Source organism: Drosophila suzukii, chromosome X (genome assembly GCF_043229965.1).
Source record: "Drosophila suzukii chromosome X, CBGP_Dsuzu_IsoJpt1.0, whole genome shotgun sequence".
Classification (NCBI taxonomy): Eukaryota; Metazoa; Arthropoda; class Insecta; order Diptera; family Drosophilidae; genus Drosophila; species Drosophila suzukii.
Window position 1 is genome coordinate 4,240,196 of NC_092084.1, and position 13,511 is coordinate 4,253,706.

The 13,511-nt window shown below is 48.3% G+C and overlaps 4 protein-coding genes across 5 annotated transcripts; 2 read left to right on the forward strand and 2 right to left on the reverse strand.

Moving 5' to 3' along the window:
* Nucleotides 1-32: 32 nt before the first annotated feature.
* Nucleotides 33-4,701, forward strand: Ir8a (Ionotropic receptor 8a). Of its 2 annotated transcripts, none has more exons than XM_017081671.4 (5): nt 33-180; nt 240-389; nt 504-889; nt 1,137-1,316; nt 2,564-4,701. In XM_017081671.4, exons 1-5 carry the CDS (start codon nt 111-113, stop codon nt 4,577-4,579), a joined length of 2,802 nt encoding a protein of 933 aa, XP_016937160.2. In that variant the 5' UTR covers nt 33-110; the 3' UTR covers nt 4,580-4,701. The 2 variants fall into 2 exon arrangements, with proteins under 2 accessions (XP_016937160.2, XP_070853550.1); XM_070997449.1 differs by having other exon boundaries at nt 108-125.
* A 170-nt stretch (nt 4,702-4,871) lies between these two features.
* Nucleotides 4,872-8,530, forward strand: LOC108015351 (protein GPR107). Its single transcript, XM_070997450.1, has 7 exons — nt 4,872-5,227; nt 5,315-5,425; nt 5,484-5,629; nt 5,692-6,541; nt 6,597-6,730; nt 6,793-7,054; nt 7,449-8,530. Exons 1-7 carry the CDS (start codon nt 5,117-5,119, stop codon nt 8,040-8,042), a joined length of 2,208 nt encoding a protein of 735 aa, XP_070853551.1. The 5' UTR covers nt 4,872-5,116; the 3' UTR covers nt 8,043-8,530.
* An 88-nt stretch (nt 8,531-8,618) lies between these two features.
* Gr8a (Gustatory receptor 8a) lies at nt 8,619-13,280 on the reverse strand. Its single transcript, XM_017081763.4, has 5 exons — nt 13,218-13,280; nt 9,167-10,125; nt 8,956-9,107; nt 8,807-8,896; nt 8,619-8,744 (listed from the first exon to the last, which is right to left on the reverse strand). The coding sequence occupies exons 2-5, from the start codon at nt 10,005-10,007 to the stop codon at nt 8,670-8,672; spliced, it is 1,158 nt and encodes a 385-aa protein (XP_016937252.2). The 5' UTR covers nt 10,008-10,125; nt 13,218-13,280; the 3' UTR covers nt 8,619-8,669.
* LOC108015095 (uncharacterized) lies at nt 10,821-12,210 on the reverse strand. Its single transcript, XM_017081337.4, has one exon. The coding sequence runs from the start codon at nt 12,078-12,080 to the stop codon at nt 10,980-10,982; it is 1,101 nt and encodes a 366-aa protein (XP_016936826.1). The 5' UTR covers nt 12,081-12,210; the 3' UTR covers nt 10,821-10,979.
* Nucleotides 13,281-13,511: the final 231 nt, after the last annotated feature.

The following is a 13,511-nucleotide window of genomic DNA, read 5'->3' on the forward strand; positions in this document are numbered from 1 at the left end:
CCGCACGCGAGTAATAATTGGCATAATTGGACGGCAATTGAGGCACTGGTCCGATTGGCGACACCGCCAGGACTTAAATCCCGGCGAGAAGTCTGAGTAATCGGTTGGCCATGGAGCTGCTACTGGTAATGGTACTTCTTTTTACATTTTACTTGGCCAACTCGGAGGATCTGAAGATTAGTGGGTGTTCTTGGAAATTCTTCTCGATCGGGAGTTAAATTTCTGATTACTCCTAATAGCCTTTTGGGTAGAGCCTGTCCAGCGGGCTGATTTCGATGCGGATATGTTGGTGGTTCTCAAGGAACTGGACGCCCTGCGTCTGGATGTTAAAGTGGCCGATACCTCCTTGACGCTGACCCGCTCCGAAGATGGTCTGGACATGGAGAGGTGTAAGTTGTATGGGAGAGATAATAATGTTTATTTGTATTCTTAAGTATTTTATTTTAAAAAAATGGCATAATACCTACATTCCTTTGTATTTAACTCCCCAACTTGTTATATAGTCTGTGAAATTTTGTCCACTGTCGGCGCTAGCGCCGTGATTGACCTCACCTACCGCCACTGGGAGGAAGGTTACAACCTAGTCCGATCCCTGGGCATTGGCTATGTGCGTCTGGAGCGGATAATGCGCCCCTTTCTGGACATGTTCGGTGACTTTATGCGCCAGAAGCGGGCCAACAACGTGGCCATGGTCTTTATGAATGCCCGCGACGCCGGCGAGGCCATGCAGCAGATGCTAATCGGCTATCCCTTCCGCACGATCATCCTGGACGCCAGCCAGACCGATCCTGGCCAGAATTTCCTCGACCGCATCCGCTCGCTGCGTCCGCCGCCCACTTATGTTGCTTTATTTGCTCGTGCAGCCGCCATGAACGGAATTTTCGACAAGGTGAGCTAGTCCGTAAATAAGATTAAAATTATCAAAATATAATATTTTAAATTATGTATATTTGTTAACATAATGTTCTATTTTTTTTATTGCCTTGCGGAATGCTTAAAAAGGGTTCCGAAAACATTGTTATACATATTCAAGTCCCCAACTCAATTAAAAGATACATATGTATCTTTTTGAACTATGGATCGATTTTATCCGTTCCATTCTATATTTATAGTCTTTATTTTTCCGAAATTGGCAGGTGCAAAAGGCGGGACTGTTCCAGCGTCCTTTGGAGTGGCACTTCGTGTTCCTGGACACCCGGGATCGGGTATTCAAATACAGACGCCAGGCGGAACTTTGCACCCGGTTCACATTGAGTCCTCGAGCGATCTGCCGATCGATGCCCATGCCAGATCTTTATTGTGGAAGCGGATTCACGGTGAGCAGGGGATTGTAATTTTTGGCATTATATTCAAAAATCTAGGTTCTGATAAGGGTAGGTATACAAATACTTGCATACCAATCTAGTTTCTAGTTTTCTTCAGGTCTTCCTGAAAAATGTAATACATGATATGATAAAAAAAATATAATTGGATCAGATACCACAATTAATATATAATCTTATCATTTGATATTCATGCAAATTTTGGATTTTCAAAGATTTCAAATTAATACATATATGATGTCTTACAAAACCTCATAGTGCAATTTTACATTTGCAAATTAAACCCTTTTTTTCGCCATAAAAATTCCGTTTTTTGGCTGCCATAATAAAAATAAAAGTCAGAATGAAGAATGTCTTACCTCGTTGAGCTCGTTGTTAAATTTCCAATCGATTGACATTCAAACCTGGAAATTTTTTATTTTTTCCATTTTTCGCAAAAATATATGATGTAACCCCTTACAAAAAATGAGAAAATTGGTCAAAAATTAAAATTTCCTAAAAGTGATGAGGATTGTTAGCATATTTAGCAAGCTGCTCAAAACAGTCGGTCTTTTAGCTGTACGCCCTGATTTGGCTGAACTACGATTGAAAAACCGAAAAACAATGTAGAATTTTTGACAAAAATGCGAAAATTGGCCAAAAAATAAATTTTCCTAAAAGTGATAGTGATCGTTAGCATATTTAGCAAGATGCTCAAAACAGTCGGTCTTTTAGCTGTTTGCCTTGATTTGGCTAAACTACGATGGAAAAACCGAAAAAAAATGTAGCATTTTTGTCAAAAATCTGAATCTCGTGTTTTGGACAACAATTTGAGCCCTTTTTTCGCCATAAAAATTCCGTTTTTTGGCTGCCATAACAAAAATAAAAGCCAGAATGAGGAATGTCATATCTCGTTGAGCTCGTTGTTTAATTTCCAATCGATTGGCATTCAAACCTGGAAATTTTCAATTTTTCCCATTTTTCGCAAAAATAGATGATGTAACCCCTATAAAAAATGAGAAAATTGGTAAAAAAAATAAAATTTCCTAAAAGTGATGAGGATGGTTAGCATATTTAGCAAGCTGCTCAAAACAGTCGGTCTTTTAGCTGTACGCCTTGATTTGGCTGAACTACGATGGAAAAACCGAAAAAAAATGTAGAATTTTTGACAAAAATCTGAATCTTGTGTTTTGGACAAAAATTTGAACCCTTTGATATCTTATAACTTTTAATATAACCGCCCCTTATCCAATCTCCTCCAGATGCAGCGCGCCATGCTGCTGAACGTGCTGCGCAGCTTGATCAACGCGGCGCAGGTGAGTCACCTGTACCCGGCAGCCATCTACCGGGACTGCAACGCCACGGCCTCCTCGTCGGAGGTTGGGGATCCGCTGGAGGACGACTACAACTGGCTGGACATGGTGCACTGGAGCAACTTCCTCACGTACGCCTCGCCGCCGCCGCGCGTCCAGGATCCCTCCCAGAGCCCGGTGCCGGGCCTGACATTTGCGGTCAACATATCCGCCGGCTACTACAGCTCCGAGCACGAGGCCAAGACGGATCTGGCCGCCTGGTCGTCGGTGGCCGAGATGCGGCTGCTCAACGAGACGATCAGTCCGGCCAAGCGGTTCTTCCGCATCGGCACAGCCGAGAGCATCCCGTGGAGCTATCTGCGCCGGAACGAGCGCACCGGCGAACTGCTGCGTGATCGCAGTGGTTCGCCCATCTGGGAGGGCTACTGCATCGACTTCATCATCCGGCTGTCGCAGAAGCTGAACTTCGAGTACGAGATCGTGGCCCCCCAGGTGGGCCACATGGGCGAGGTGAACGAGCGGGGGGAGTGGGACGGCGTGGTGGGGGATCTGATCCGCGGTGAGACGGACTTCGCAATTGCGGCGCTGAAGATGTACTCGGAGCGGGAGGAGGTGATCGACTTCCTGCCGCCGTACTACGAGCAGACGGGCATCTCGATAGCCATCCGGAAGCCGGTGCGCCGCACCTCGCTGTTCAAGTTCATGACCGTGCTCCGGGTGGAGGTCTGGCTGAGCATTGTGGCCGCCCTGGTGGGCACGGCCATAATGATCTGGTTCATGGACAAGTACTCGCCGTACAGCTCGCGGAACAACCGGCAGGCCTATCCGTATGCCTGTCGGGAGTTCACGCTGCGGGAGAGCTTCTGGTTCGCACTGACCTCCTTCACTCCGCAGGGAGGCGGGGAGGCTCCCAAGGCCATTTCCGGCCGGATGCTGGTGGCCGCCTACTGGCTCTTCGTCGTCCTCATGCTGGCCACCTTCACCGCCAATCTGGCCGCCTTTCTCACCGTGGAGCGCATGCAAACGCCCGTCCAGTCGCTGGAGCAGCTGGCCCGTCAGTCCAGGATCAACTACACCGTGGTCAGGGACTCGGATACCCATCAGTACTTCGTCAACATGAAGTTCGCCGAGGACACACTGTACCGGATGTGGAAGGAGCTGGCGCTGAATGCCAGCAAGGATTTCAAGAAGTTCCGCATCTGGGATTACCCGATCAAGGAGCAGTACGGCCACATTCTGCTGGCCATCAACAGCTCCCAGCCGGTGGCCGATGCCCGGGAGGGATTCGCCAATGTGGACGCCCACGAGAACGCCGACTACGCCTTCATCCACGACTCGGCGGAGATCAAGTACGAGATCACCCGGAACTGCAATCTCACCGAGGTGGGCGAGGTCTTCGCGGAGCAGCCGTATGCCGTGGCCGTCCAGCAGGGCAGTCACCTGGGCGACGAGCTGAGCTACGCCATCCTGGAGCTGCAGAAGGACCGGTTCTTCGAGGAGCTGAAGGCCAAGTTCTGGAACCAATCGAACCTGCACAACTGCCCGCTCTCGGAGGACCAGGAGGGCATCACCCTGGAGAGCTTGGGCGGCGTCTTTATAGCCACCTTGTTTGGCCTCATTCTGGCCATGATGACGCTCGGCATGGAGGTGATGTACTACAAGAAGAAGCAGAACACCCTGGAGATAACCCAGGTGCGTCCCGTGGGGGAATCCTCGTCGTCCTCGACAGCTCCGCCGACCGCCACCAGCACCACGAAGCAGGCGTGGCACATCCCCGTGCCGGAGGATGATGAGAAGCCGGAGAAGAAGGTGTCGCCGCCGCCCTCGTTCGAGGTAGCCACCTTCCGGGGCAAGAAGCTGCCGGCCAGGATCACCCTGGGCGATGGCAAGTTCAAGCCGCGGCAGGGACTCTACTCGAGGAGGAACCTGGGCGCCTCCGACTCCCAGGGGGGCTACATGGAATGAGGAGGGCTATTAGGTGGTCGTCCTGTTCAGAACTTTTTTGCTAATGCACCTAGTCTTTAGAAATATGAGTATTCAACAATAAAACAAGCAAAAGTTTAAAGTTTAATTTAAAACAAAGATAATATTTTTTGTTTGTAATGGTTTTTAAGAGCAAAAACGGAAATAACAAAAAGTCAAATTTGTTGGCTAGTGTTCTTTACGGTCTATTTTTGGTATTTTTAAAGCACACAGTGCCTCTGGACAGTTGGTATTTTCTATCGGCAATGACTTATCGATGTTGCTATCGATGTTTGGCCACCTCTAGCACACATCTCGACCTTTTTTCCCAGCGAAAAAGGAAAAGTCTTTGGGGTTTTATTTCATCAAAGTGCGGTGTGAATAATAGCAACTGTGACGGCGGTCGCGGCCAATTGATTGCCGCTTTTTCGATCGCACCAAGCGCGGAGTTCTGTGCCGGACCGCTCCGCCGTAATTGAGGGGCCACAGTGCCACGAGACGTCGCCGACAGGGCAGCGGAAAAGTCGGAAAATTCGAAAAATGCGTGCTCCCGGCGGGGATGTTAAATCAATAGTGGTGCTGGCGGCACTGGCGGCGCTCCTCGCCGCCCCCCTGGCGGTTCTCGGGCGCAAGCATCACCTGGAAGTCCGCGTAAGTGTGGGGGAAGGGCATCCAGTGACCTGTTCCTGGAGCGGGAGCAACTGCCTCATGGCTAACTAATCCCGGGTTCACTCGCAGAATGACAGGCGCCAGTACATCGCACTCAGCACCTTTGGGTTCTACATCAACGGCCACCTGGACGTGCAGCTCAGCAAGCTGACAATCGACGAGGAGCAGCCCACGGATTTGGTTCGTTTTCCTTAATGAGCCCGCCAGTTCCTCCTCTCATCTCTGTTCTCCCTTGCAGCTGGGCCTGTCGCTGGACAAGACCACCATTGACCAGCTGAATCCCTACCTGGACTCGCACCAGAACAAGTGCATCCTGGAGGAGTCGCCCAAGACGCAGATCAGCGGACCCATTCTGTTCTTCGTCCTGGACCTCAAGGAGCTCAAGTATGTAACCTTGTTTTGTTTTGGCCAAGATCCTACCTCACTATATACTCCTTGTGCTGCAGGGTTCGCGTGAAGTGCTCCCCCGAGTGGGTCAACAGGCACATCTACAACCAAATCCCCTCCAGGACCAAGCGGAACTCGCGCATGGCCAAGATCAGCGATTCGGTCTTGTTCCGCACCACTCGCGATGTCCAGCCCTACTCGGCCGAGGGTCCAGATGACTTCATGGAGGAACCTTTGGAGCAGGAACCCGCTGAGCTGAAGTCCTCTTCGCCCGCTGCGGTGGCGGGTAAAATTGAGTTGCCCAAGGAAGAGGTCGCTGCCAAGGTTGATGCCCCTGCCCAAAAAGTTGAGGCGCCCAAAGAGGAGGCTGCCCCCAAGCCAGATGTGGCTGCCAATCTGAATGCTTCTGCTAAGCAGGAGGTGCCTGTTCAACCAGATGCATTCCCAAAGCCAGAGGAAGCCGTCTCCAAGGAAAAGAACGAAGCTGAGCAAGAGGATGTAGCCGTAAAAAAGGAGGAAGCACCAACCAAACAGGATGAAGCCCCAGCAAAACCAGCAGCCGCAGAAGCTCCCAAAGTGGAAGCCCCACCACCACCAGCTGCTCCGGCTCAAGATGACACACAAGTGGACAACAAAAATGATGATACCGATTCGGATGCAGCTCCCGCCAATCCCTTTCCCCACGACGACGACTCTGCGGACGATCTATACGGACCCGGCTTGTTCAAGCAGTCGCAGGAGGACCTGTGCAAGGAGACCATGCCACTTGTCAAGGAGACCATCAACAATGTGAACTACTACGCCTTCAACTTCTCCATGCTGGTGGCCACGCCCCGCGACGAGGGCCTGTACAACCTGTACTTCCACGCCTGTCCCAACTATCACAGCTCCAAGATTATGTCCTTCAATGTGAGTAACATCGAAGATGTACCAAGGTGGATGCTTATGGGAAATGCTCTTTCAGGTGGACATTGAGGAGAACAACAATGGCAACTACTTGTCGGCCGGAGAGATGCCCCTGCCAGCCCTGTACTTCATGATGAGTCTGCTTTTCTTCCTCTCCGGTCTCTTCTGGGTGTTTATTTTGAAAAAGAGCAAGTGAGTTTGAGCAGCATAGTCTTGCATCTATGGAGTTAACAATTCTGTGTTCTTTGCGGCAGGCACACTGTGTATAAAATCCACTATTTGATGGCCGTGCTGGTGTTTCTCAAGTCTCTCTCGCTGATGTTCCACTCGATCAACTATCACTTCATCGAAAAGCGGGGCGAACATGTGGAGACTTGGGCCATCCTCTACTACATTGCCCACCTGCTCAAGGGCGCCGTGCTTTTCATCACCATCGTGCTGATTGGTACTGGCTGGACTTTCATAAAGCACATTCTCTCGGACAAGGACAAGAAGATTTTCATGATTGTGATCCCGCTGCAGGTTAGTGATCGCTACTTTAGGTTTTTAGTTATTATCCTAAACAGCTGAGAGCTTAGACAAGTGGTAAATGTAGACATATATTGTATTTCAATGACTATTCTTGCTCAAATGATTTCTTACTCGTTATCAGTAAGTAAGTAACTAATATTGTTAGTGAAAGACCAATATTTGTATGACTAATTTGTCACGGTCGCGGTGACCTAAGACTTTGTCAGCGAAGTAGGTACCCTACTTTTTAAGTGACATACATTAAAGACTCGTAAGTATATTACTTAAAGTAAAGTTCAATAAGTGGAAGCAAAAAACCAAAGAGAGCATGTGGCCAACAAGCCATCGGAGCGGAGTGCTTTTTCGTGTTATATAAACTGTAAACATTCTTATCTTTGACCTGCAGGTGCTGGCCAACGTGGCCCAGATCATAACGGATGAGTCGGACCAGAGCGACGCCGAGTTCCGCACCTGGCACAACATCTTCTTCTTCGTGGACCTGCTCTGCTGCGGCGCCATCCTATTCCCGATCGTCTGGTCCATCCGACATCTGCACGAAGCCTCTGCAACCGATGGCAAGGCGGCAATCAATCTGCGCAAACTGAAGCTCTTCCGCCAATTCTACATCATGATCGTGTGCTACATCTACTTTACGCGGATCATCGTCGACCTGCTGCAGATGACCGTGGTGTTCCAGTACGCCTGGCTGGACGAGATGTTCCGCGAGATGGCCACCTATGTGTTCTTCGTGCTCACGGGATACAAGTTCCGTCCGGTCTCGTCGCATCCATACTTCACCGTGCCGGACGAGGACGAGGACGACGACGAGGTGGAGGTGCTCACCGAATCCGGCCTTACGGAGACGGTGCACCGCGTGAAGGCGCTGAACCGGAACCACGGCAGCGGCTCGGGCGGCATCACCATCATCGAGGGCAACGACGATGAGCGCGAGAATCTGATTGCCAAGCGGGAATCAAGCCATGAGTACGATTAGGATCAGCATCGCAAGTAGAGATCGAGCTGCATCACCCATATTCCCTGCATTAGTCCGTAGTCTGTAGTCTCCGGGGTCTGATATGTGACACATATTCTGAGCCACAAGCTAGTACTTTACCTTTACTTTAATATATATGTTTTATGTTCGGTGTATCTTACTTCGTAAGGAATCAAAAACTAAGTAATGCGATGGCAATGGAGGGTATAATCTCAGTATGTAAACCTGCATAGGGCAACGTCGGCACAACGTTTGGTGGACACCAGCCACCCCTCCTCCACCTCCTTTTCCAGCGCCCGTCCAGCCGCCAGCCAAGGAACCCTTGTAAATAAATAAATAAATAATTAATGAAGCCGCTTAACGGAATACTGAACGCTTGTGACACCCAGGCCCCCTTTCCTTGGTTTAAGATATACATATAAATAAATACACTTATGTAATTACGTATAATTTTATGAATATAACAAAGCTTTAATATGTAAACCCTATATTCCATCTATTTTGGGCTGCGGCTGAAACTTGTAGAGCATGCTAGATGGTAAATCTCTACAGGTTGCAAGGACCCACTCAAACGTGTTTCTATTTTGTGGTTAGCTTAGTACTTTATTATATATATCCTTCGGTGTTTTACATATACTGATTGCTGAACTTGGGTATAAACTGAATGGTGTAGATCATGTAGGTTCCAACCGAACAGGCTATCTGCAAGAACAATGGATGAGGTTAAGGTCGTGGACCCTTCGAGGACATTGCCGTGAACCCACCCGCGTGAGAAGACTGCAATCCAGTGTGGTTAGCCCCAGGCAATCTATTCTCACCGGCTGATGCAGGAGCTGCAGCGAAAAGTTTTGGATCTGCCAAGGGGGCAAGTGAAGATTAGCTGAATTAATGGGACCCTACCATTAGAACCCACCTGCAGAGAAAGATCGGGACAGCTGCAGCAGCCGGAATCAGTGACAATATTGTGCAGCTGGTGGGCAATCCTCGGCACAACGACCATGCAGCTCTGCGAGGCGTATATGAAGGCGGGAATCTCCAGCAAGGCGGGCAGGATCAAGTAGTAATCTGTAATAATAATGGTTACTGTATGGTAATACCTTTACATTATAGAATTCCCAGCTCACCTATGTTGACCACATTGTTGTACATGCTGTAGTACATGAAGTAGCAGTCCACGGCAATGCGGATGTTGATGGTGAGCAGGACGGCCAGGATGGAGAAGTTGAAGGCGCCAAGGAAACACTTGAGCATGTCGTACACATCGCTGTAGAGGCGCTGCTTGTGCAGCAGTCTTCGGCGCAGGAAACTCTCGAAGCCGGGGAAACTCCTGCCCGTCTCGCTGGCAAACCGCGAGTACTCCGCCAGCAGACCCAGTTCCCGCTCCAGGGCGGTCAGCTGCTCCCGGAGCAGCTCCAGGTGCAGCACAAACTGAATGTTTCGCATGTATGTGAGGCAGACGAGCGGCTCGTAGCTGCTCCAGAACAGGAACATGTGATTGGTCAGCGGCTGCACCTGCCACAATCCCAAGTGGAGCAGCAGCTCGGAGCACATCATCCCGTAGAGGGAGACCAGATAGCGGCGGTACTGCTGGAACTCGCTCCGCAGGCTGGCCGCACCCACTCTCCGGCCCCCCAGTTTGGCGTGAAGCCACCAGAAGTTGGCCAGGTGCCGCTGGCTGCTCAGGGTCTCCAGATAAATGGCCGCCACGGCCAACTCGGCGAATACGTACTTTAAAGCATCGTTGACGCAACCGAACATGTCGCCGCGATAGAGGAACTCCTCGCCGCTGGTCAGGCAGGTGATGATCAGGCCGCTCAGCGAGATCAGCAGGAACAGACTCCAGGCCATCAGCTGCCGCCTGGTGCGCGCCGGACTCCCGTCACCCGGCAGGGGCAGTCCATGGAAGCCGAGCACCTGGTAGAGCCGCAGGTGGAACTCCAGGACCCGACCCAAACGGCCGCTCATCGTGGACTGCTCGGCACCCAGGCCTTCCACGCGAAACGGGCTTATCCGATCTTCCCTTAAATGGGGCTTTCAAGCAACTATCTAAATTCGATTAGTCTAAGTGACTTCTTCGAAAGCACTGGGAAAAATAGGAGGATAATAATATAATAATATAATAATAATAAACACAATTACAGGCTATTTTCATAAGCATTATAACAATACTTTGACCAAATACAAATACAGTTTTTTTATTAGCTATAGAAATCGAATCAATAGTTTGGTCACCTCAATAAAATGTTCTTTAAAACTGAATAAGATTAGAATTTTTTTTATTAAGTATGGGTCTGATTTCAATAAAATTTTGGTCATCTAAGAACATTTTATTTCTTATAAATTAAAATTATTTTAGTTTATTTTACTTAGTATAATCTAGGAAGTAAGTTTTTGATTAAGTCTAATTCACGTTTTATTAGCGGTTTCAGCCTTAAAAACGCATATTGCTAAGTGAACTAGTATTCAAAGTTGGAAATAGTACTTAAATTAATACGTGCATTTTTCTATTGGATAATTACAATTTTATGTGGTTGAATTTGATTATTAATGAATTCAAGATCAAATTATGTGTACTAATTGGACAGTCTCTTTTTTATACACCAACTTTTGAGAAAACAAATACGATTTGCATATTTATCAGTTGATAATTTGCGAGTGGTTATACTGCGATATAGCTGTATTATTATAAAATACATATCTCCAAGGTTTTCACATGGAATAAACCTTAATTTTTAAAACATTTTAACTTTAAGAGGGTGGAAAAAACACCACCTCCGATAATATAAGTTAAGTACCATTTATTCGAGTGCCTATACACATTTATTTACTTATAATTTGGGTCTTAAAACTGAAATAATCAACTTACGGAACTAGGAAAAAAAAAGAAATAAATATGATCTCAGATCTTAGATTAGGCGAGGTGTTGCCGTGGTCCACCTACAGGTAGGGCCCACTGTACTGGTAGCCACTGGAACCGTAGCCCTGGACGTGCCCCACATTGTAGCTATCGACGCCGCTATACGTCTCCGCGGCGGCACTGTTGAATCCCTTGGCCTCGGGCCAATCCACGTGGCTGGATGGCCGGCGACGTCTCGGTGGTCCATAGGTGTCCGCCGGCTCCTCCTCGCCGTACGGATCGCTGGATGGTACCTGAACGGACGGCCGGAAGTCGCTGGTACTTCCGGCCGAGGGTCCGGAGTAATCGTATCCGTAGGCGGATTCTTGCGGCGCCTCCAGGGTGTAGGCTGGTGCGCGGTTGGCCTTGGAGCCGCGATGGGCAAGGCTGGGCGGGCTGTAGGAGTGATTGGGCGGGGAGTAACTGTAGCCCGCGTCCGGCTCCTGGTCCAGGTGCTCCTCCACGGGAGCGGGCTCGGCATAGGCGCCAATGCCCAGAGAGTGATGCGCTTTCGCCCCACCCGGATAGTGATAGCCCACATCCCCGTCCTCCTCCTCCTCCTCCGCCTCCGGATGCTGATAATGGGGGTGGTGGTGATGGTGGTGCTGCTGCTTGGGCCGCGACTCAATCACCCGATACGTCTCCACGCCGTGCTCCTGGTGATCCTCGTAGTCGTAGCCATGTGGCCGGTGCTGTTCCTCGATGATGGTGTAGGTGTTGACCTTCTTCTTGGGTGGCGGCGGTGGTGGCTTCTTGGCGTAGGTCTCCGCCAGATGGTCGGCCAGCTCCTTGGCGTGGTTCAGATAGTCCGCATGCTCGCTCATGTGCAGCGGCTTGTCCAGATCCGAGAGGATCACGCTCTCCAGCAGCGGACTGGGCTTGGGACGGGCTCGACCGCGGCTCCGGAGCAGCTGGTGGGGATGCGGATGGTGGTGGAAGTGGTGGATAACCTTGTGCGGCGGGGGCACCGCCTCCGCTGATGACTCCTCCTTGGGCACATGCACCTTGATGTGGACGTACTCGTTGCCGAAACCCGCCGCCAGGGGAACCGCCAAGATGGGCAGCAGAAGAATCAGATAGAGATGGGAATACGACCGGGAGCTACGGCTAATCCATGCCATGTCTTCGCATCGAGTGGTCATCACCTTATGGCCGCCGCCTTGCCAAAAATGGTTTAAACCGAAGTCTTTCTTTTGTCAAAATTTATATACAACAGCCAATGCTGGCGACGACAAGCATCTTGACCTACGAGCCCTCGGGTGAAATGGGTGGCACTTGGCACTGGGTCGACCTGCGAATGCCCTATGCCCACTACCCAAATACCATATAACATGAGTTTTGAATTACTTAAATCCCTTTCTTCACATACTATATTTACTAGCTATCGTTAGCTTATAACTTAATAAGGTTCATGAAATATCAAAAATATTTTTGTTTAAAAGAAATGTTTCATTTATGGGGCAGTTAGGATCGGGTCTTATATTTAACTTATCTTATGAATTTATGTTGTCCCCCTAAAGTTCAAATATTCTTATGAATCTATATTAAAAAAATTTGGGATTGGAATATTTGTTCTTTTCCTTCATAAAGCGTAGTTTAAACCGTCATTGTAAGTAAAGGTTAAACGAGTATGTATATCTTATCCTCCCAGCCATTTGCTTCTAAGAATTATAATAAAAGTTATTTATCAATTTCTGACGTCTTAGCCTATCAACGGATCTTTTCCCGATATAAAGCGTAACATTATGCCTGATAACTGGAAAATAAATCCCACGACTTATTATTTTCTATTTTCATGTAAGATCTTTATAGTCCAGGAAAAGTTTATAGGATCCATAGACCGTATATGGTCTATTACATGGTTTTCTACAGAGCGTTACCAATGGAACCGGGTAATCCGAACTCCCCGAAGAGCAGGTGAGTGTAGAGAGTGTAAAAGGCAACTGTAAAATGTCATTTTCTTGCAGTCCGTCGTTCGACAGCATCTCACTCTCTCCCTCTCTCTATAAAACCTAGCGGGTTTTTGTGGGTTTTATTTGTTTTAACTTTTGTTTTCATTATTATTTAAATGCGGTGCATATATTTTTCTAGCCGCCAGCCAAACAGCGCCAACAACAACGAAGGAAAGTTAATACAAATTGAATAACGAAAGCGACCTGATCTGTTCGAACTATCGGGGAAATTACTGTATCTCTATATATATCTATAGACACACATACGCATTCATTCATAATCGATATTCTCACTTATATAATATAAATTATTTTTAAGTTTCGCACCGCTCTGTGTTTTTCGCCACGAAATTAATGAAAACATTTAATTGTGATGCTAATGGGCAAAAAGATACTGAGAAAGTTGCGCTGCGGCATCATTGTCATGATCATCATCATCATTATCATTATCGTCGCGATTATAGGCCACTTTGAAAGCTCTCTCATATAATAAACAAAGAAAAAAATCCAAATAATTAAAATGCAAGTGGCATATAGATTGAATATATTTCGAGAACCTAATTTATTCGCATTTCATTTGTTTGATTCAGTGTCTGAAAATTCTAAACCCCCTAAAACCAA